The 24,586-nt window shown below is 41.5% G+C and overlaps 1 protein-coding gene across 4 annotated transcripts in view; it reads left to right on the top strand.

Annotated features, from left to right (window-relative positions):
- The window catches only part of sgip1a (SH3GL interacting endocytic adaptor 1a), an 82,419-nt gene that overhangs the window by 37,542 nt on the left and 20,291 nt on the right, over positions 1–24,586 (top strand). For 3 of the 4 annotated variants that reach the window (XM_086270215.1, XM_086270214.1, XM_086270213.1), the window contains 10 exons: positions 15,744–15,807; positions 16,455–16,476; positions 16,617–16,637; positions 17,095–17,151; positions 17,426–17,489; positions 18,002–18,177; positions 21,901–21,912; positions 23,361–23,383; positions 23,483–23,572; positions 24,481–24,566. In XM_086270215.1, the coding sequence (XP_086126341.1) occupies positions 15,744–15,807; positions 16,455–16,476; positions 16,617–16,637; positions 17,095–17,151; positions 17,426–17,489; positions 18,002–18,177; positions 21,901–21,912; positions 23,361–23,383; positions 23,483–23,572; positions 24,481–24,566 (615 nt within the window). The remainder of the gene's footprint in view (positions 1–15,743; positions 15,808–16,454; positions 16,477–16,616; positions 16,638–17,094; positions 17,152–17,425; positions 17,490–18,001; positions 18,178–21,900; positions 21,913–23,360; positions 23,384–23,482; positions 23,573–24,480; positions 24,567–24,586) is intronic. The other variant, XM_086270216.1, reaches the window with a different exon arrangement.

Here is a 24,586-nt window from a genome sequence, read left to right as displayed (position 1 = left end):
CACCTCCTCCTCCGTGGCTGGAAAATAGCTGAACTAACAGCAAATACTCAACATATCTAAACTTTAAACACAATATAAGAAAAAACAGACAAACAACAAAATAAAACATTCATAAAGTGGTAATCAGATTAATTTTTTTATTTTCCCTGAATTTTTCTTGGTCCAAGACTTTTTAACTTGGGTTTTTCATTTTTGCATGATTTCATAAGCTTCATTAAAACGCTCAGCTTCAGTTGTTACAAGCATCCAAGGCATAGACAGCATCACAGTTATTTATCTACTTGGTTATTTGATGATGTAGTAAAACACAGTACAATGGTAAGAAAAATGGGATTATGTCTCCTAACAAACGCTTACTTTGTGGCACCTGAATGTGAAACTGTGCTGAGGATCATAACGGACTTTCAGAGGACTTTGTGTAGCATGACAGGCTTTTTAACTGTCGTTAAATATGCACTTGATTTCATTAGCTCAAGTTTGGCAGTTTTACCATCAAAGCAATTAAGGTGGGCAAATAAACTTAATGTTCCAAGATCCTTATTTTTGCTTGGATGGTTTTCTTGGACTGAAGCCGAGCTCACGGACTGTCGACGTGCCAAAAACTGCACCGCAGCGCCGTGTATTTCCCCTGAACTCAGTTTGTTCTGCTACTCCGTTTTCTCTATAATGTGAAAAATATGAACACTCCTGTGCCAACCGACACGATGACACATTGTGAAGGATTTACTGTGAATTAGCTTCACAAAGGAAACGATGGTAATGCAGCCATGTCAGATTGCACTACACAGCACAGGGGTAAGCCTTTACATGCGCTTATCATTGAAGTGCTTCAGTACATGGGATGCACCGCTTAAGCTTGAAAAAACAAGAACAAACGAGCGAAAGATCACAGGTTGTGTTTGAGCCAAGTGTCTAATTTGTCAGTTTCCAGTGTTGCTCCCTTAACATCTAAACAAATACTGATTGACCTGTCATTGATGACCAGACTTGCTCCTGTTAGTTTGCTAGTATTACTTTCCTACTTTCCCCATATAAAAAGATTAACTGTGTGTGTGTGTGTGTGTGTGTGTGTGTGTGTGTGTTTCAGCGTGTAATAGAATACATAAGGAAGATTTTAGCTATATTTCCACGACTAACTTCACAGTATTTTTGTAATGAGCATGTGTGTTGATTCTCAATTACATTTTTTATTCTTAATCATTATTAGCAGAATCACGATGGCCTCCTAGGCCTGTTTTATCTCGATAAAGGCTGTGGGTGCATCGCAAACGTTTTCTCACCACAGTCTCGATCCTTTCTCCTCCCTCGTCCTCCTGCTCTTCATCCTCCTCCTTAATACTGCCGAGTTCAAACTCTGTGCAAACACCGATCTCGTGGTTTTGAGAAGAAAAAATAACATCCTCTCATCAGTGAATCACGCTTCATTGTACACCCACACTGTCTTGTGCCTCATGGCTCAGCTGCTTTGAGTCACTGTATTTGATATTAAAATGAAGCCAAGACAAGAATCTCTGGATAGTTGGGCCCAGAGAGCACTTTATGTATTTATCACAATCTCAGAACAGATTCTGTGACTCAAGGTAGCTCACAGTGAGCAACAGCTGTCTTTGTAATAAGACGGGAGGTTGAATCGTGCGCTGAGAGCTTGTTTAAATAAAAAGAAAAGAAAAGAAAATGCTCGAGCAGCTATAAAGCAAAGTTGGTTCTTTTGTTTGTTTTTTATTTTGCTCCTTCTTTTCTTATCTTCTTACGACAAAGATGGTGGCACTTAGTGGCACACAAGATTAGTTTCCTCTAAATATTTTTTTCCTGAACGACTTTCAGCTTTGCTTAGAGTTACTGTCACCTTGAAGTGAGGTGCTTGCACGTGCTGGTTTTTTGCAAATTGTGCAAAATAATATTTTTTTTCCTTTTTCCTGCAGTTTGTAAAAATGAGTGCATCTCAAAAATGAAACTATGAAGACACTCGAAATAAATTTCCTGTGGTTGGAAACTATTTTATCTAACGTCAAAGGAGCTTGCAAAGAAAAGTGTCTGGACTTCTTTAAGTTGCTTGAAGACGTTTCACCTCTCATCCGAGAAGCTTCTTCAGTTCTGGATTTAAATCCAGTGGGAGTTTCCCCCCACAGAGGGACAAAAGGACCCCCTGATGATCCTCTAATCGCCTGAGCCAAGGTGTGAAACTGGGTGTGGGTCAAAGTCAGCCAGGGTTTCGGATGAGCTCGTTGTGAAACCTGGCCCCACCTTATCCTGCGAATTCCTGAGGTCAGATGGCCCAGGATGTGAGTGGGCGTTAAGGCGTCTGGGGAGGGAACTCAAAGTATTCAAGCAACTTAAAGAAGTCCAGACGCTTTTCTTTGCAAGCTCCTTTGACTTCGATGACCTGGATGACTGAGAACCTTCAGACACATTTTATCGAACCTTTTTACATTTGCCGTTTTGAGGGATATACATGTGAAATTTCTGTAACTACAAGTAGGGCTGGGCCATATCATACCGTTCACGTTAATACCGGTGTAATGTCGGGCAACGATAAGAAAATGAAATATCACGATAGAATATGGGTAAAACGCGCATACGCGGTGCCTTTCTTTTCATACGCACATGGCGGGAAAAGCACTGACGAAGAATGAGAAGAGCGAAAGTGGATCGTTGAATGAAACAGATGAATCTGAACTGGTTTGTAAAAATGCTGCAGCTTCACTGGTGTGGAACTGGTTTAGCTTTCGTCCGTCAGATACACAACAAAGCACTATTTTTGGTAGCGCATGCTAGCGGGCCGTCGTTATTACCGTGTTTGATTTTAAGTGTGCCGTATTTTCCAATCCTTTGATTTTTCTGAAAATCGACAGAGCCCCTTATAATCCCGTGTGCCTTATGTATGAACTCTGGTTGTGTTTACTGACCTCGAAACGATTTTATGTGCACGGCGCTCGAAAATCTGTCAAATGCTTCAGTACGACTTTGCTAAGCTTCGAAGCCGCACCGCTTGATGGATTGTCGGAGCATTACGGCTATCGTAGGCGGAGCCTCGCGGAGTGATACGTACTGTGCTTCAACATAATATTACTGTATTGTGTGTGTATAACCTCTTTAAGTTTTGTGGATATTATACATGGTTATGCTGAGGATATGTCGGCCAGTTTCCACTGGAAATGCCTTTTGGTTAAACTGTCAGCAAGAAATTTGCATTTGCACTGTTAAATTTTTATATTTATTTTAATGCAGATAAAAAAAAACAGCTGCTTGTTTAAGTGAAAATACATTGATGTGTTTTTTTTGCACTAATAAAGTTGTGGAGTTGTAAAGTATTTTGTCTAGTGTCAGTTATTTCGTCAGTTATATCGTTATCGCAGATTTTCGTGATTTTCGGGACCTAATGCATGCATATTATTGAAATTTGGGATATGTCAGTTGTATTGATGCATATTAACTTGAAATGCTACAGCAGGTCAAAATATAAAGACTTGGTTCTGTGGTGGGGTTTAAAGGGTTATTAAAATGAATCACATTTGTTTTGTGTTGATGCTGCTGGGCTGTGTCAGAGAGATTATCCTGACCATCTTACTTATGGGATTGAAAACACTGACCACAAGTCAATAAATACATGTAGAGCAGTGTTCAGGCAGTGCTGCAGGAAATTACTTGTTTTCACTCATATTTATATTTTACTCAATGTTCTTTGATAATGACACAGAGCTTCATGAGCCTCTAAATGTCGCTTGTTAGTGTGTGTGTGTGTAAACTGTTAAACTTCAAAATCATCTTCTTTGCTCACACTGTAGCGTATTGTATTTTTATGTAGCAGGCCCTTTCATTTCTGTTAATTAAAAACTACAGTCAATTCAATTCAACTTTATTTATACAGCGCCAAATCACAACAACAGTCACCTCAAGGCGCTTTATATTGTAAGGCAGACCCTACAATAATACATGCAGAGAAAAAGCCCAACAATTAAAACTGTCTTGATCAATACGTCCAGACGCACTGGATGAACTCATCATGTCTTGAAGCCAACATAATAAGGGACTGGCCTTGCTATTTTAATCTCCAATCACAAGTGAGCGTCTGTTGTAGACAACTTATCAGAATCAGAATACTTTATTGAGCCCTAGGGAAAATAATTTTTTCGTTACAGTGCTCCATTATAAACAAACATTAACAGAGACAGACAATACACTAACTAAGAATAGCACAATATATACAGGAATATATATACATAAAAGTCACTTGTTAATAAATAGCTGAAAAAGGAAGAACATGTGCAAGAAGGGTGTAGCCGTTGCAGTAAACAGCGTGTTAAGTGGATGCGTTGTACAGGGAGCCAGAGGCAGGAATGATTTCCTGTGTCGTTCAGTGGTGCTTTTTGGTGATCTCAGTCTCTCACTGAACGTGCTCCTGTGACTGACCAGTAGGGATGGGTATCGTTTAGGTTTTATCCGATACCAGTACCAAACCGGTACTTTTGAAACGGTGCCGGTGCTTAAAGAATGAAGAACACACACTTTGTCCAAAAACCTCTCATGTTTAACTGTTTTCCACTTTTTCTTTGGTCATTTTAGCTTTTTTGGCCAGGGTGAAGGGAGTATCTGCCATCAAACAAGAAGACAGCCGCATGTAGCTATGATGATGTTTGCTAGTTCACCTTACATGCATTAATGTAATAACGTGGTTAGCCTACTCAACGTAAATTACACACTAACAACATTAAACTACTCACGCAGAAAAGAACGGCTGCTGCATCATCATCCTCATCATCATTTCTGCTACACTGGCAGGGCTAGGGGCCAGGACTCTCCTCTTCGGGTTTTTGGGGGATGTTGCTAACTCCGGGTCCGATAACAGGCAACCCACCCGCAGTAGATGTGCTCGATGTGAGGTCTCGCAGCAAGCTATCAAATATGGCACATTTCTCGGCTTTTAAAAAAAACGCTATGCGTCGCCAGGTGTTTCATCGGATTTGAGGTGTTACCTCCTTTGACGGTATCACAGTATCAGCTTAAAGCACTTGTTGCTGCTGAGTTTGCATCTTTTGCTGTGAAGTACAGCCAGACTTTGACCGCTTCGCCTTGGACATTTTTAATCTGTAGCTCTGCTCTAAAAGAACGTACGTACCTGGCCCCACCTACTACGCTTGCAAAGGTAAAATGATTGGCTAGAATCCAGAGTGTGTGACATCTCAGGGAAATAAAGCACCGAAATGTGCGCTGCTTTTCGGTCTGGTTACTACCGTTTATGTCAGAACCGGTGCCATCATGGCACCAGATACCGGTACCCATCCCTACTGACCAGCATGTCATGGAGTGGGTGGGAGGTGTTATCCAACATTGTCTTTATCTTGGACAGCATCCGCCTCTCCGACACCACCTTGAGGGAGTCCAGCTCCATCCACAAAACATTGCTGGCCTTACGAATCAGTTTATCGAGTCTGTTGGCATCTGCGACCCTCAGCCTGCTCCCCCAGCATGCAACAGCATAGAGGATCGCACTGGCCACAACAGACTCATAGAAGATCCTGAGCATTTTCTTGCAGATGCTGAAGGACCTCAGTCGCCTCAAAAAATAGAGACGACTCTGGCCCTTCCTGTAAAGTGCTGTGGTGTTTTTAGCCCAGTCCAGTTTATTGTCAATGTGTACTCCAAGGTATTTATAGTCCTCCACAATGTCAACACTGACCCCCTGGATTGAAACAGGGGTCAAGTGTTTCCTGGTCTTCCTGAAGTCCACGATCAGTTCCTTGGTCTTTGCCACGTTGAGCTGCAGATGATTCTGCTCACACCACGTGACAAAGGAGTCGACCACAGCCCGGTACTCTGTCTCATCATCCCTGCTGATGCATCCAACCACCGCAGAGTCATCAGAAAACTTCTGAAGATGGCAGGTCTCTGTGCAGTGGCTGAAGTCTGTGGTGTAGAGGGTGAAGAGGAAGGGGGAGAGGACAGTCCCCTATGCTGCTGATTATTATTATTATTATTATTATTATAATTCTCATCATCTTGAGCAGAAATGTGGTACCACCTAAACACCTTTAAAGCTATTTATCTGAAAGGAATTTCATAATGCAGAATCTTTTTTTCTTTCATGAAAGCCTGTATGTGATGTGAGTTATTATCAAGAAAAAGACTGAGGGGAGATGGCGTTCTTACAAGTTCTTACAGCTCTGAAATGCCACATGCTTATACAGGGAAGGGAGATATCCTCCTTTGGGTGGAGATTCAACTATGCTGCTATATTTCAGGGCACTGTCAGACTAATGTGGCCAAAAGAAGCTCTACTGTCCCCCCTCCCCTCCCCAGTGGCAGCGGCGCTGATGTGTTTTGATAGGAGGGCATGACTGAAATAGCCACGGACTTGTCTTGAGGGAGAAGTCTGAGGCCTGGCAGTGGTTAGGACAACTGTATGCTGGCATTAGTCATATTTGTTTGTGTGTGTGTGTGTGTGTGTGTGTGTGTGTGTGTGAAAACATTTGAAAAGCTCTTGTAAGAAATCATTGCCTTTTGTCTTATTAAAGTTTCAAATATACATATGTTTATGTACCGAAATCATTACCTAACTTGGGGTTTGCTGATGCTTTAACAATTATGCTTTGAAAAATAAAAACAGCTTTATCTTTGATCATTTTATCAGAAATATACATTTGGTAACTATATGAAGGAGGCCGAAGTCAGAAGGTCACGCTGTGGCACGAGCAGGATCACTTTAAGGGGTGTCCTCGATTCTCATGTCAGCATCTCATATGTGTAAAGATTTTTTGTCAGCAAATTAGACATTTCCCCCCGTGTCCTTACACCAATGATCTATGTTAATAGCTACTTTGTTGGCTCTGCAGCAGGGTCATTTGTAGCGCAGTCCTTGGTGGATGCTATTTGGAGCCTGGGGATGAGAAGCTTGAGTGCAGGCTGTTTATAGTGAAGCAGGGGATGAGCAATAATGGGACGCAGGAAGAGATGGACACAGACAGGTAATAAATAGCAACTCTGGTTCTAGCTAATGTTTCATTTTTTAACATTTAATATGTTGTAATTCTTCTTATCTCTGATGTTTAAGGAAACTTGAATAAATAAGGAAGGTTTTAATTAAGGATGAAATGCTGTGATGGCAGCAGTGTGAAAGAAATTTGTCTGTACCTATGACAGCATCATAAACCTAAAAGAATAAATACAACACTAAATATCGAGTAATAAAGAGAGTGCAGACATATAAGGCTGCATCACCACCATCCTCACATTCAGTTTTTGTTCATCTCTGCACCAACCGCTCGCACGCCGCTGTTTGGTTTCTGGCTCTGACCCACTTTATTTAGAGGTGTGTGACGTCACTCAGTGTGTGCGTGCATCAAAACTATCCACTTCCTAATATGCGTACGCGTGGAGTTGTGTGTTCATTGTGGATACATTGTTACTGCGAGCGTTGCACACGATGGCTGACAGCGCAGCCACCTGGCCTGTACAGTCAAGTTCTAATTTTAGCATTCACAAACTGGCACTGTCTCTTTGTCTTACTTACACACACACACACACACACACACACACACACACACACACACACACACACACACAGAGAAGAGATTTACTCCTGGTGGTGATATCTGGAGGTTTTCATAGGCCGTGCCCCCACATGGCAGTTTCCTGTTTGTTCTCCAAGGTAATGAGACTGCGGGGGGGGGGGACACTTCCACTGACACGATGTCGTCTCCCCTTCCCCTCTGACTTCTATCTCCATTTCGGAGGTAGTTGAGATGAAGATCAGAGAACTGGAAGATTAAATCCAGAGACTAGCAGAGAAGAAAGTAGGTGGAGAATATAGAATAAATTGCTTCCTTCCTTCCTCTGCAAGCAGAGATAAAATGGTTGTAAACAGGGAAGGCTGAATGATTTGAGAGCTTCCTCGTTTGTGCAAATATTTGTCTTTGGAATGAGCTGACATACTTTGTCATTAAATCCATTTGGCTTCATTTTTGAAGGTTAATTCTTAGTTTGTAACTACTGAATAGGAGCATGTGGTTTTCATTAGCACGTCTTTAGTTAACAGATATCTTTTCAGTCTGCAAGGCTGCAAAAACAGTACTTGAAATAAAATAGAAGCTGCATTCAGCTACATGTCTGCTTGAGATAATAGAGGTCTTTCTTTTTTTGCCTGGGTATCATTGCTGGTACACTGGGAGGTCAGAGAAGGGTTTCTTTCTCTCACATGTCTTCTCTTCCTTCTCCCTCTCAGAGCCAGTAAGATGAATGAGTCACTCCAACAAAAGAGCCCTTTAAACCGCTTGTTTGCATTGCGCCGGTCGATCTCTGTTTCTTTACTGTACGTCAGTCTGTCTGCATCCCATCTCCCTGCTCGCTGCTGTTTGTCTGCAGTTGTTTATTTTTCTGTGTGCTCGTTTCTGTGCCTGCCTGCCTTCGTCCTGTATCGCTAATTACTTGCCTGCCTGCCTGTCAGTGGATCCACATGCTTTTCCTCGTGCTTAGTCAACAGCATGACTCAATACCCACTAGGGCTGAACGATTATGGAAAATAATCTAATTGCGATTTTTTTGCCCCAATATTGCGATGCGATATGCGATTATTTTTTAAGGTCTTTGTCTTCTGTATTATTAAACAAAGACAAGCAATACATCATATAGTATGGCCAATACTATATTACATTAATTTTAAACTGTTCTTTCCTGGAAGACAGACCTCTGTTATGATGACATGAGGTGATGCATGAATTGATGACTGACATTTTTATTTAACTTCTTCAATCACAACAGTATATTTGAACATACACAATAGTTTATTTTTAGCTTACAAACATCTGAGCATAAAGTGCTGACAAGGAACCCTGGTGTAAACATTAAAATGAAAGTCAGTACAATGTGCAGATTGCAGAAATACACATAAACAAAATCAGTGGCTTTACCACACTCAGTTTTTCGACATCTGTGAATTACTAGACAGTCATTCAATTAAAAAATAATATTAAATAAATAAAACTAATAAATAAAAAATACACACATCTTACTGATCTCTGCAGTCAGTAACATTACACATAAAGTGCAAACATAATAGCAATTGTATAAACACACACACAAACACGCCTTTAAAATTTAAAGGCGTGAAATTGGACGGTCGTTCTGATTAGCGTCACCGCTGTCTCGGTGGAGTTTAATAAACTCGGCCGTCTGCTTCTTGCTATCTAAAATATAACCAGACACTGGTGTAAATTCTCGACTGTCTCATACTTCTGTTTAATAAGTTTTCTGTTTGACGTTTAGTCAGCTGTGTGAAAACCAAGGAGGAACCCACCCGGGGATTAATAAAGTTTTATTTTATCTAATCTAATAACTTTAATCTCAGCCAAACCGATTTACTCACGAACAAACAAAACACTGAAAAAAGCCCAACAATAACATTTTTAGGTTGTCTAAGTGACTTATATATTACGTTTAACCCGAGCAGCGAAACTCCGCGGTGATCTGAAAATGATGTGCCGGGAGTTGTGCCGTTCTCGGCCGCATCAGTAACCCTCGAGCTCCCGGCTAGCTGTCGAGCTGGTGGGTAGCAGACGCCTCTGAAAACGTCGAAGCACTTTTGCAAATATGGGATATCTTGATAAACCGAGCAGATATTTGATGTTTACACAACTACTTTCTCGCCTGAAAATATGTTAAAAGTTTATTTTGTGACCCAGAAAGATTAGTATGAGTAATTTTAAAACTTAGTAGCGGCCGCCATTGTTGGAAACTGGAGTTTGGCTGGGCCGCGCTATGAATTCTGGGATATGGTAGTAATTTGGACAGCCTTCGGCGCGTCGCTGTGACGTAATCGGTCTACAAATGCGGCCTCAGGAGGATGCAGCCCATGAATTTGGACATGTCCAGAGTATAATCGCAGCCTTTGCGGTTAGAAAATTGCACTTGATCATGTCGCGATATTATCGCAAATGCGATATATCGTTCAGCCCTAATACCCACAACAACTCAACACACCATCTTCCCGTCGCAGTTGTCCCCTGCTACTCTCCCACCTGAGCGCGCTCCGACATGCACGGCACACACCAGCTTATCATTTCCAAACATGTTGTTTTATCCAAGCAAAAGACGTCGAACACGTTTTAAAAATGAGTTTAAGATATTTATTCCATGTCTAAATGAAATGAGCTCCCATTTTTTTCCTTCTTTTTCATTCAACACCTCTGCTGTTAAATCTCAGTGGTGTATTATCTTCCTTTCTGATTACTATGCACAGCAGCACAGGTCTCGCATTCAGAGTCTGGAGTGGTCTGGCATGGTCTCTACTGCTGTAGCTGGCAGCATTAGCTGTGTATGTGTGTGTGTTTTTCTGGTTGGCGAGCAGATTGAGCCTCTTTGTCTCTTCCCCATTTGGAGCAGCTTGTTAACGGCCTCTGAGCTGCTGCTGCAGAAGCAGAGCTGTTCTCCACATGTATGTTGGCCCATGGCTACATGCAGGAGTTTTATTTTTATCCATGTGCGATTTGGAGTTTGTTTCCAGAGCATTGTTTAATGTTTTGGTTCCTTTGTTTCTTATATAGCTAGGGCTAATGCAATAGATCCCAGATGTGTAAGGCGTCAGGAAATAACGCAGTAGGTGCTGTACACGGACTTGGTTTGCTTTAGTTTCCTGCTGACAGTAGTCGATGAAATTGTAGTGAAATAAAAAAGCAGAATAGCACACATTTTTTAAAAACGGGTGGAATATCCACCAAACATGGATCATAAAGATGGATCGGTGCATCTTGCACCCCTCTGCATCTGTTTTTTTTGTATTCTTGAGGCTCCGTAATTGCACAACTGCAGCTGTGCCCCTCATTTCCTAATTTGCCTTTTCTACCTGACAACACATCAGGTATACAAGACGGGTATTTTTCTCAGAGGTGTTTTGGTTTGTGTCGATGTGCTCTGTTTGTCTACCTGCAAAAATTGCACATGAGCACTGAGCAAGTAATATACAATCTTCAGGTTAATCGTCATGGCAACAGCATGTAATGAGCTCTTTTGCACATGTGCTCAGTTTAATAATTGCAGTTGTTCAAGGTATTTAGTATTTATTTATTTATTGTCATTGTCAAGAACAATGAAATTGCGTGATGGTTTGTTTTTATGGAAGACTGTTAGTGACAAACACTCGATTGAGGCTGCAGGGTAGATCTCACAGAGATGTGATAACACCATCTCTTGTTCAGCTTCCTCCTCCTCCAAGGTTGGCCTGAGCCACACATTTTTAACAAATCAACATTATTTGAATTCCATAGAAATTAGTACAGAGACCCACAGTCTTCTAGGGAAAAAAATGTGGTGTGCTGTTGCTCTTCAAGTGCCTTGTAGTTTTTTAGATTTGGCAGTGTCCTGTCCTGTTTGGCTTCATGTCCTTTGGCTTTTCCTGAAATTGCATTACTGTGTCTTGAGAAGAGACCACTAATTACGTTAGCACATCCTTCTGAACGGAAGCCATCAAGTCATTAAATAGTATGCACCACAAACCCTGTTATTTCCCTCTCTGTTAATGAACTCCTGCCACACACATTCATGCATTCATGTCATGGTGCAGGTCCTGCACTGGTCCTAACAAGGAATAATCATTTATTGGGTTATTTAAAAATACAAACGTTTGGTGGAGTCGTGTGTGAATACAAATATCTGTTCTGATGTATTTTTATGTGTGCGTATTTCAATGCTAAACATTGTAATGACCTCCAATAAAACGACATTTTCCTTGTTCATTATACTGTGTTATTGTCCTTTTCTTGCACTCTTTAATTATTGGGAGTGCTGTTTTATAGTAGATGGACATGAAATAAAAATAAGCTTCATAAAAGCAATAAGAGGTAATTCCCATAAAACAAAATAGTCCTGCAGGGTTGAACTCATTTAAGGTAATGTGCGCTGAAAGAGCCAAACAACACACATACATGTGCATTTTCTTAGTACAGCTGTGAATATGTCAGCTGCTGCTTCAGGGAAGTAGTAGAAACAAACCCCAAAATAGAAGTAAAGGGGTATTTATTTAAGCTGTCAAATCTGAAACAAGTAAGATGTCAAGAAAGAACTGGATTTCTGACATTTTGGTTCACTTTGAAAACCATCACGGCCCAGAATCTTCCTGCTGGCCTTAACTGAGCCTCACGAGAGGAAACATATAAAAGTAAACGACTTTTATGCTTCCAACTGGATTTTTGTATTTTTAGTCAAAACAACTCTTTAGCTAATGCTACAGCGACACTAGGAAAACACCGACCGGAGACTGTGCGATGAACAAAATTGTGACACGAACGATCGTGTTGCCTTTGAAAATGAGATCGGGTTCATCGCTCTTTGAAGCAGCTTTGGTGCATTCAGATTGTGATTTAACCCTTTCATGCATGGATTTTTACAACCTCAATCAGGATTTTTATTCATCTTTAGGCATAAAAAAAGATTTTTGAACTTCATTCTTTTTAAAACATGTACTTTTCAAAGAGTTTTTTTTTACATGTCCACTTAGTCAGTCCACTGGCTGACCAGTGGGTGGCAGGTATGGAGTGGTTTGAGCAAGTATACCATCAAGACTGACACAAATAAAAGAAAACAGCCTTTGAATAGCTGTCCACTGTGGTGACCGCTGCGCGTGAAGGGGTTAAACATTTAGTCTGCTGTCGATCTGTTAGTTTGGGATCGAATGGGGTCAAGTTGATAATAATAACATGTGTGATGGGACGGCGATTAACTGGTAAACTGGCAGTCGCAAATTTGTTGCCATCTATGTTCTCAGAAAAATTCACGTTTACCTCAGATTTCAAACAGCAGTTTGTCTATAAAGATTCATGTAGTTGCTGCAGGTTGGTGATTTAACTGAATGATGATAAAGGTGCTCGACAATCTTATTATTATTTTTTTAAAATAGCCACAACACAAACATTTAGCACCCAGCTGTCACGTCCCCCATCAAAAACGCAAAGATGAGTCATGCTCGTTGCTGCAGACTGACTCAGGTTACATGAGTCTGCAGTCATTTGCAAACCGGTCTGTCTGCAAGCGTTTGCAGTCAGTTCACATCAGGCCGTGATCGTTTGGAGACAGGTTGCCTCCCACCTGGTGACCTGTGCAGTTACTGTGGGATCAGGTTGGTTGGTTGTGTTGCATGATCAGTCTGTTGGAGACCAGTTGGTTGTTGCAACTATTTGCAGTACTTTAAGGTTTGGCACCAAAAAAACTTTCTGCGTCAGTGGGTCCACTGATTATTATTTATTTATTCATTTTATTCCCATTTATGTTTGTTTACTTGCTTACTTATTCATTGGTTTCCTAGTTGCAACCTCATTAAAACTAGGAAAACTCCACCCCAGTGTGAGCGAGCCATAAGTCAAACTGTTCAAAGATTAATCGGACAGGACGATATCAGACTAAAATAAATGTCTGTGCCTTGGTAGCCCAGCTGTTGAAGGAACAATTTAAGCTCCTTCCATCCGTTATACTAAAGGCTGAGAGAGAGCACGCTGTGTCCTCATCTGGAAGCCTCCCACAGATGGTTCACTGAGATCAGGAGGGGAAACTGGTCTGGGAAAGCCAGAGATTGAAAGAAGAGATTGCAGTTTGGCATCGCGAAATGAAGTCGTCTGTACTTTGAAAGGGAAAGGGGTAAAGCTCGACATCAGTTGAGGGGAGGAGCTGTCTGTGTATGTGTGCAAACGACACATACGTATGTACTCACAGGGACACACAAACAGCATGATGGCTTCCACAGTCGCCCTGCTGAAGTACATGAAAGTAATAATACTTGTTGTGTTTTGGTACTTTGTCGCTTCGCTGAAGGCCATCGATGGCTGTTTGTTTAAGGTCTGTAACGTGTTAGACGGGTGATGCATTACCATAAGATGAAAGGATAAGAAAGCGTTAAAAGAAAAACGGAAACCTTCCTGCTCTTCATCCACGACCTCAGTGACCTCACTGATTCAAAGCCGATGTTTTCATATGAAAGAGTACTCATCGTGTGCCTCATGTAGCCACGCAAAGTGGAAATAAGATTTCTGACCTTACCTAAACTCTTATTTTTGACCTTGCCTTTATAGAAACGAGCACTTCTTTCCAACACCTGATCTACTCGTGTCCGTCAGAATTCATGACGCTCTTGGCATCATGAATATTCTGCAGTGGTGTGTGTGTGTGTGTGTGTGTGTGTGTGTGTGTGTGTGTGTGTCTACCTTTTCGTATATAAAGACAGATCATGTCCTTACGTGCAACATATGAAACTGCCTTTAGTCTTTCTGTATGTGTGCTGGTGCTGATTATAAGCAGCGGGATATTTATTTGAACCTTGACAGTCACCATTAATAGGATGCAAGGCTGAATATGTTGGCAGAATCAATGGGAGAGTATTTCTGGGCGAGAGCGTCTGTGTCCTGGAGGCCTTCTCGGATTGATTTCTCGTTCTGATGCAAAATTAGTCGAGTGGAGAAATGAAATAAAAACATGGAAAAAATGTAAACAAGCTGCAGGTACTCTCCTTTTTTCCCTGTGGGTCTGCTGTAGTAGTCTGCTGAGCTTCGGTGTGGTTTCCTGTTATCCAGCTTATGACACTTCTTAGGTGAGCAGAGGACTGTAGACGCTCTTAATTTTTAGCAGGAGACTACAATGATGATATTTGTCTTTTATTCATGAGTAGGGTCACTGGTGTTGAATTTGAGTACCAGAACACATCAAGGACGGGAGCATGATACCGTTTTGTGTGTGTGTGAAGTAGCATCAAGTTTCTGGTTGGAGACTTGTGTGTAACTGCATGTGGTATGAGGAGAAAAAATAGGTTGGTCCTTAGATTATGTGATGAGATCGCAACCACACAAAGAGGAGGAAGTATGAGAGTAAGGGAAACATTGGAGAAGAAATGGAGGACAACTGGGCCTTCATTTGGGGTAAGAAAGAGGTGCGAGCATTTGAGTTTGTTTAGCCTAATGTAACTAAACATGACTCATTTCATAGACAGGAGGACTAAGCTGGGACTAGGAGAAGATTACATATTTAATTTTTAGAACTTGAAGCTGGACTAATGTGCTGGTCAACTGGCAGAGTCGTTTTTGTAGAGTAATTCCTGAACAAACAGGATACTTTGTGCTTAAATTGGTAAAACAGGAGAAAGTCCAGAAGTTTCATGTGAACAATGTCTGCATTTCTTGTTTTTCACCTTTTGTCCCGCAGCTGTACCAAGTCCACGGAGTAAATGCGTTTTGTTTTAAGGCATGAACTCGCCCGAGCTTCCTCGAGGCCTAAACACACCAGCGCTGTAATCATTTGTGTTGTGTTTCAATGAGCGGCTCCAGTAGAGCTTCAGGAGATGTGAGGTGATGTGTAGGTGAGATTATGACTGTAGCAGGCTGGTTTGGTATGACCCCTGAATTACTGAGTAATTACCAACTCCAGTAACTTTATGGCTGATTTTGTTCTCACCTTGTGAGTTTGTCTGCTTGATTTGATGTTTATTTGTCTGCGAGCATTTTGAGCTAGTAATCACATTCCTGTTCGGTGCATTAAAAGTCAGCAGTTTCTCAGCGGCTGCTTTCTTGATGTTCGCTGTGCTCAGAAAACTTTGTTTTCATCCTTTTTTTTGACCTCGCATTGATGCAACTAGTCACTAAATAACACATAAAACATTTTCTTTAATTTCCTGGGTGATGGATGAGTCGTTCACTGAGCCTTTAACCCACGAAACCGTCAACTTCTAGTCACGTCTTTGTGTCTGCATAGAATAATTCACCTTTTTCTCTTTTCAGGATTGAAAAAACGTACCAGGAAGGCCTTTGGGATACGGAAGAAAGAGAAGGACAATGATTCCGCGTAAGTCCTCTGTTGTGTTGTTTGATCCACGCACAGAGCTTATTAGTGCTTCACTATGATGCTGTGAAGTGGAGCTACAGGCTGACTGAACACTCGGGGGGGGGGGGGGATGATATGTGACAGTAGGTTATGCATATTTATGGCAGAAGAATGAAGGGATTGTGGTCAGGAAGAACAATTACAGGATTAATATTAAGTGTGGTTCATGTCAAATACATGAAATGCTAGACAGCAGCTTCCTGTAATCATCTACGGCTCAAGGGTCTTCCAGCCAATTACGAGTCACTGCTGAATAGACTTTATAGACCACTTTATTGTATGTCATGTGTTATTTAGGATCTCTAAAATAATACACCAGCTTACAATACTTGTTGCTTGTTTTTTGTGTAAGATAAAGGGAAGAAATGTTCTGCATTTATGTAACTACGACAGTCATAATACAGGAAACTGCTGCCTTTGGCGTTTGTTTAGTCAATCTTTGAATTTTTGTAGCCATGTTCTAATCCTACACAAAACAGTTGAAGTGTTATGAACCTGCGTGTCTGTGGAAGTGTGATCATGTGAAAACTGGATTAATCAGAAAAAGACTCACTTAAATGAAGAAGTTGTGTCTTAAGTAACATTTTCCTTTCTTTTGGTTTGCACAGGGGGTCTCCAGACAGAGATGGTGTAAGTAACAGAAACGATCTAGTACATAAACAGTTTTATGTATTTATTAATTGGGGTTTATGTAAGCCTGTGTCATCAGAGAAATTTGTGAGGCACATTGTTTTTGTGTTTTTTCTTTTTCTGTTCTTTTCACCTGACAGGAACCTCGAGAGGTTGAATCGGTACTGAGCTCAGCTTTTTAGACTAGACCACACTCTAGAGAAGTGTAGTGTGTAGAGCTTAGACTGGTCATAGACGTCGCAGTATGTTCTTTAACTCATCAGCCTGATGCAAGTGCAGCTGTTTCAGCTATCTGTTCTTTAGCGCACTCTCTGAGGAAGCTTTGTGGGGGTGTGGGGGGGCGTTAGGGGAACAACACCAAGTCATGTTCAGCTCCATCAACTAACATTAAAAAAAACCCAAAAAACAGCCAATTTGATGACTTGAAGAGCCGCTAACGTAACAGAGTAGCCTCAGAGTAAAAGCTTTGTGACTTAAATCTGGAGGTTCAAGGTGTTTGGGGGAGATTAGCTGAGACGTAGTTCCTCTGTGTAGGTGTGTAATGCAGTTGCAGGTATGTTGTATCGTGTTTTGTTAGGTGAGATTTTAGTCAAACTGTTTCTGTCTTCTCGCTCTCAGAAGAAGACGAACGGGGCCCCGAATGGCTTCTATGGAGATATCGACTGGGACAGATACGTAAGTAAAAACGCTGCTTTGTAGGTCCAAGCTGACTTTCAAGACTGTTTGTTGGTTTCACTTTCATGTCGTGACTCTTCTGTGTTGATCTGTGGTTTTATAAAACAGATCAACAGCTTCACAGATATGTTAATTGTTTGTAGATGGTCCCGTCAGGTCAGCGGGTTTACGTGTGTAGCTTACACGGTGGGTGTGGGTTGCATGTGTGGAGTTTTTTACTTTGCAGGAACAGCTGCTGTTTGTCACTATCATTCAGACTCATTGTGTCTTTCAGAACTCTCCTGAGGTGGATGATGAAGGCTACAGTATCAGACCTGAAGATGAATTAGAAGAGGAAGATATCCTCAGCACAGTTTTTAATACGTGGCAGTTTCTGTCAAGTTACTTGGCAAGAACTGGATTGCTTCATTGTTTGTGTCGCATTTGCTGCACACTGTTGGGTCAGTTTTTGTCGTGCATGTGATGGAAGACAAACGTGACGTGGCTCACAGAACAGATCAATATGATTAGTGTTTTACTGAGAAATGGCATACAGATAATAAAATGGCTCAAGTTCTTTAAAAAGGTGTTTAGGCCCCAGATTTAAGATACAGAAAAGTCTTCATTTTTATTATGTGGCTAATAAAAAAGTAATTAAAAACAAATTTATAAAGTGGGTCAGAAAAGAACATTTCTAAGTGTCTGTGAATGTGTCTTAAACAGGACGATGTCACAGAAAACAGACTTTTGTAAAGAAGAAACGATTTAAGTACCGACACGCAAAGTTTCACTGAGGAATGTGGTTCCCGGGTTTCTCATCAACCTTAAGATGAAATGTAAACGTTTGTTTTCCTTGACATTTTTCCTTCACTTGCCCCCAAAAAGTCTCACTTCTTCTCCTCCGACGAGTCCGAGGAAGAAGAGGACCACAGGAAAAAATTCAAGATCAAGATCAAGCCTCTGCCGCCTGATCGTGTTGTGGAGGCACCCTCAGTCGATGAGCTCAAAGCCTCCATAGGCAACATAGCTCTGTCCCCATCTCCCATGGTGAGTAGATCTGGTTTCCCTGGTCCGTCTCTGCTAGCTTTAAGTTAGCCGTGCATGCATGCATGCATCATTTCTGTTGCTCTTCTTTTTTGTGGTTTTAACTGTGCATAAATGTAGCCGTTGCTCACGTATCGTCTTTTCTACTGTGTGTGGTACTATATGTTGAGCTGCTACGGTTTCTCTACAATATAAAGCTGCTTTAACCAGTATTGCTCAAAAGGGACATAAGGACACCACGAGGAGGACTGAAATCACAATTCATTCCTCTGTTATGATTGATAAAAGACCTCTAATTTCATATAATTGATTTCAAGTGTTGGCGATATAGTCTTGGTCAGACTTGGTCATAGTCGCTGACTTCAGTGTTTGAGTAACTCGAGGCAGATGTCCTACCGCAACAGAAACCATCTAAGCACCGCTGCAAAATAGCAGGGTGTGAAGCTCTTATTTGAAGCGATGCAGCTCAGTTGACGAGTCCAAATTCTAACCAGCGTCCTCTTCAGACAGCCCATAATTAGCGACATCCCTGCCTCTCTAGCTGGGACCCATAACTTGAGTGTTTTCCAGTGAGGAGAGCTGGCTTAAGTATCTATCTTGAATTATTCAGGTAGGAAAGTGGGCACCTGTGTGTCAGTCTGCTATGGTCATTTGAGCCTCTGGGCCTTAATAATTGAGTCCAACTTCAGTGTGCTCACCCACTGACTGTTAACCTGATCACGTGTGAATGATTTTTCACGCTGGTCACGTCTGTGTGAACGTGTATGAAGAGCTAATGCATGAGGAGGCCTGTGTTTTTGGAAGGTTGCACACCTACATTTCTTACCCTTTCTCAGTTTTTGATCATTTTCAAAGGACTATTATTTCAGTGTGACAAGCTGGATTTATAAGGCTTTGAACACTAATACTTGACATCTTATTGTGTGTTGTTTATCTTCTACTCCTAAATAAGATAAATGTTAAGTGTAGGGCTGCCACAAATGATTATTTTGATAGTCGACTAGTCACCGATTATTTTTGCGATTAGTCGACTAATCAGATCATCATCCATTGGACGTAAAACGTACAGCTTATTGCACCAGCAGCATCTGCTCTTATATAACTATCATTAGCTTACAGCTTTAAGTGTTTAAGGTCTGTGCTAACTAAAAATAAAGACAAGATGATAGTTTATTAAATTTTAATGAAATTTGCAGATTGTTTCGGTGAAGTTTAATAAACTCCTTGCTATCTAAAATATAACAGGACACCGGAGTAAATTCTGGAGCATCTCACACTTCTGATAATCAGCTGTCTGCTTGACGTTTATTCAGCTGTGTAAAAACTATAACTTTAATCTCAGCCAAACCGATTTACTCAGGAACAAATAAAATACTGAAAAAAGCCAAACAATAACATTTTTAAGTTATCTAAGTGACTCATATATCATGTTTAACCTGAGTAGCGAAAGACGGCGGTGGGTTTGAAAATGATTTGCCGGGAGTCCGGTGTTCTCACGGCTCTAGTGAGCCTTGCCCCCGGCTAGCTATCGAACTGGTGGGTAACAGACGTCTCCGAAAACGTCGGAGCGCTTTTGAAAATATGTGGTGTCTTGATAAACTGAGCAGATATTTGAGGTTTACACAGCTACATTCCTGCCTGAAAATATGTTAAACGTTTATTTTGTGACCCAGAAAGAATAATAAGAGTAATATTAAAACTAACTAGCTGCCGCCATTGTTGGAAACTGAGCTGGGCCGCGCTATGAATTCTGGGACACAGCTTCTTCTTCTTCGGGGTTTAACGGCAGCTGGTATCCTTGTACATGCAGTGCTGCCATCTTCTGTTTCAGTCCGTTATTACACTCTTAAATCCTGCTACTTATTCCTGCGTCTTTTGTGATCTTACAAAGCTTCAAACGACGCGTCGACTATTAAATCAGTCGTCGACGATTTTGATAGTCGACGTAATCGTGGCAGCCCTAGTTAAGTGCGGCCCTAACTGTATGACATATTTGAGAGTGTTGGATGTTGAGGTGTTGCTCTTCATTTTGGTTCAAATCTGCATGACGTTTAACTGCCCAGCGCTTTTTCTTCATACATGCACACAGTTATTTTATGGCTATGGGTAAAATAATTTTTTTAAAAAGGAATATAGGCCACATGCTAACTGAAAGACTAAACCCTGACTGTTGCATGTATGTGTTTGTTGTTTCTGTAACCTCATTTGGTTGATGTATAAATGGGACTGAATCCAGGGAAAACCGCTAACACCATCCCGGCTGCATGTGCCCGTGTCTGTGGGTTTAGATGACTGCCTGCGTTGTAAAAGAGACTCTGCTATGCCAGTGTTGATGTACCATTCCTCCTTTTTAATTTTTCTAATTCTCTCCCTGTGCTGTCTTGATTTTGCTTTCTCTCTCATCTCATTGTTCTTTGCTGCCTCAAATGATGCTAAACTCTGTAGAAGAGTCCGGTAAGCCTTTGCTTTGTACCCCTCCACCCCCTTAACCTTTTCATCTGTCTTGGCATTTACTACCTGCTGAAAATAGGCTAGCTACATTTAAAGCGAAATATTTATAGGGCCGGTGGCTGTTTTGTGATTTCTCTGTGGCTGTAGCCACTCGTCATCGCGGTGCCAGGTTATTCTCAGCGTTTTCACGCCTCATGCACAATGATGTGGCTGCCAAAGTATTTGGACTATGTGAGCCCTCGTCTTTCAGGGTGTTTCTGCTGGCTAAGATTTCTTAAATCTGGTTTTAATGAGTTTTTGAGTGTTAAGCGCCCTCAGTCCAAACAACTAGGTTGAAAACAGTAGAGGCCAGCAAAAGGTCAAGGATGGAGTGAAAATGTTTGAGCTTAAATAAGAGATCTCACATGACATTTGATATCTTTGACATCTTACTTTTTAATATTTTGGGCAGAAACAAAGAATGTGTCCTACTCGAGCACCAAAAGCAAAGAAGCAATGTTTTCTTTTTGATTCTTTTCGTATTTCAAATAGAAAACGACATCGTATCTTTAAAGGCTAAAAGGTCATAACGTGAGAGTCGAAGAGCTTCCTGCTGTGCTTCCTGTTTACATACAGCAAAGCAGCAGTGATTGGTTATGACAAGCAATACAGAGCTTTGTCCTTCACCGGTGTATCCAATCAGAGGTCTCCTTTCTAGGAGCATTTCCCACCCACTGTTGCATCACTTTAATCACTCACGGCTCACTGCACAACTGGATCAGGCACAAGAGTGAGCGATGGAGGGAGAGATGGCTGATGCGAGGTGGACATGACACAGACAGATGGAGAGATTTCAGTTCAAATTAAAGATGCCAAGGGGGCAGATGGAGTCTACAAGGGAGAATAAAAGGAAACTCTAAAGGATTAGTTGGCAAAAGGGTGGTGTTTGCAGGAAAGTGATTAGAATAAAGATGGATGAAAAGTGAGCCCATTTGAGATTCTAGAGCGACTACATTTTGTTCTTGAACACTAACCTAGAGTTGGGGGGAAAAAAGTGAGAATGACTTATTTAAACTCTTATCTGTTTGACATCACACACACAGCTGTTCGAGCTTATTTAAAATAAAAATCTGAGACAGATGAGCTCGTTTTTTTATGACTGGGTAACAACCACATCCTCAAATTCAGCCAACCAGGCCAAAAATACTTCTCATCCTGATGTATATGATGTCTCCTTTACTGATTTGTCACTCTCTGATCAGGTATCTCTTCTCTCTTCCTTTTTGCTGGTCACAGAGACGTAGCCCGGTAAGTGGCTTCTTCTTCCTTTTCCCTGGGGTTAGACTAAATGTACCATAGCATGTGCCACATGTCCACTTATTCCTTTTCTCCTTGTCCTTGGGGTCAGTTGAATAAGGGAAAATATGTAAGGGTCAGCAGTTAAAACAGTCAATCAATATGTTTAAAAATTTCATTAACATTAAAAATATTTTTAGCTTTTTAAGATCAGTGATATACTTGTGTACTTCTTTTGGGTATTTCTTTGCCTTGAATGGCTTCATGCTTGGTCTCTACTGGGGACACAATTTACACTTTGGACAGCTTGGACCCTTTGATGTCTTACTTCAGTCACTCCCCATCGTGTCTTCTCATCTGCTCTCCTCCCTGCCGCCTTCTCTCTCCTTATCTGCCTTTTGTTGGCCTCTCACATCCTGCTTGTGGTGAATTCATACACATGCTCTCTTAGACTTTGGTGTTTGGGATCACAGCCGAGAAGGCAGTAATGTTTGTGCTGTTGCCTCCCCATCATCAACACTGGTCTCTTTTTTTTGTACGCCTATCGCATTTTATCACGTGGCTTCTTACAGCTTCAAAGGACGTTTGGAAAACCTTTAAAGACGCCATAAACCACTGCAAGCAGATTTAGATTACCAGTATCCCACTTTCAGACAGATTTGATGTTCACAGCATGATTGTTGTAGCAGCTTTGCATCCCTTCATTTTTTCTGTCTCGCTTAAGGCAGTTTTCTCTACCTATTACCGTTGGGCGATTGGACGAATTTATCGACCACAGCGATAGGCTGAGCGTTTTACAAGAGCGATTTATTTATGTATTTGCCCATGAGTAAGTTAGTTTCAACCAACAAAGTCATGTTTGAGTCTTTGCTGGCGCAGTACGTCTGCACGAGCGGCACACCTCTTTGGTTATATCCTCAGGTTTACCTCTTTCACCCGGTTTAAAGCCAAAGAAATCCCAAATTGGTGACTTTGTATTTTACTTTTTGGCAACTAGTTCCTCCATGTTTGGACTTACTGTGTTCTAAGCACGCAAATCAGTCCGTGCATGATTACATTGCTCCGCCCATCAAAAAGTCACCTGCCCGAATATATCGGCCATCGTCATTTATTGGACTGATGAATGTCGGTTAGAAAAATGTGACAAATCGCCCAAAGTGGGGAATGCGTGCAAGTCATGCCCGCAAGTCATGCCCGCTCATGTGAAGTGTAACTGAGTGCAGTCTGATCAGATTTAGTCGCAGTTCAGCCTCCGACCTTCAACAGCCGTTGTCTTTGCTCTGTCCAAACACACTGGGAAGTTTCAGAAAGAAAAGAATAAAAGAGCTAAGATCATCTTTTTTGGTTTTATTAGAAATCCTCACACATGGATGGAAGAATGTTGGATCCAAATATGAGAACAATGAGGTTTCCTGTCTTTGACTTTTTACATTTCCATGTTGTTTCTTTCCACGTTACAGGGTTTGAAAAGGAACACGTCCAGTAAGTATCAGCTTCATCACCTCAGGCCAAGCTCGCTTTTTACAAGTGACAAATTAGGAGGATGTGATGTAAGATTAACGTAAATACATTTCATTTTGGGCGCAGGTGAAGAGATTGCCAGACCGAGACGCGTCGTCCCTCCTGCACCCGCCGTGGCCCCCACACCAGCTCCAGCACCACAGCCCCCCAGGTGTGTATCTCGGTGTCGCTGCTCGTCCTTTCTCCTGCCTTTGGATCACACTTCAGTCCCGAAAAGTTTTGTGCAGTTGGTCTCTATTTTAGCTTTTTGCTCGTTCCACGACACTGACGCGTTCATTTTAATTATACTTTTCTTGATGTTTTAGTCAGCGGTGTCAGTAACAAGAGGCACAATCGCTGTATCATCATGCATAAAATGTCGACATTTGGAAACTGCACCATACGTTGGCGAGGTTTTTGTTATCTTCAATATTTTCTTTGCTTATTAACTGCAGGCTTAAACTGTGGCATGCCACATGAAAAATAGTGTAGTAAGAGGAAATGTCTTTGGGTTGCTTTTGATCTTTTTGCCATCTCGTTAAATAATTCCAGACAAAAACTGTCCTCTAAAGCCAGACAGTCCTTTGCAGACCTGCCACTGTATCTACACAAAAACTCCACGCTGTGCAAACCTGGTTTTCATATCTATTGCGCTGAAGACGAGGTCTTTTTATGTTTAAGTGTGCGTTTGTTGGTTGTTGTTTGGCTGCGGTGTTTGGTGTGTTGGTTGCAGCCTCGGTACAGTGAATATGAGGTATTTGTATTTTCTGCAGATGCGATTGAGCCACAGTCACTTTCTCTTTCTGTAATGCCAAAAGACAAATGTTAAAAGTCAGTTGTTTTTATTCTGCCCCCAAAACCATCCCATTAGCTTTTCCCGTCATTCTTCCTGTCGTTGTTTATGCTCCTGCCACACTTTGAAAATGACACATTTGTAATATTGTTGGGAAGATTTGAGCGGAAAGGGGAGCTGCAGCCTGATCAGACGACATGCAACGAGACGCTGCACTCTGACTGTTGTAGCTGTAACTGTTTGCTGCTAACAGTTTCTTCTGTATTGTCCTGTTTTTTCTGTCGCAGCAATCAGCAAACACCAGTCTCTGAAGACACCACAGGCTTATTTGGGCCTCCTTTAGAAACAGCCTTTGGAGAACAGAAAACTGAAGGTAACCCTCTGTGTCTTTGT

This window comes from Aulonocara sp. 'chitande type north' Nkhata Bay, linkage group LG17 (assembly GCF_057382095.1).
Source record: "Aulonocara sp. 'chitande type north' Nkhata Bay isolate Kocher_YH1m ecotype deep benthic linkage group LG17, A_spYH_male_GT1.1, whole genome shotgun sequence".
NCBI lineage: Eukaryota > Metazoa > Chordata > Actinopteri > Cichliformes > Cichlidae > Aulonocara > Aulonocara sp. 'chitande type north' Nkhata Bay.
Note: the sequence above shows the minus strand (reverse complement) of the source record. Positions and strands in the feature narration are given on the sequence as shown.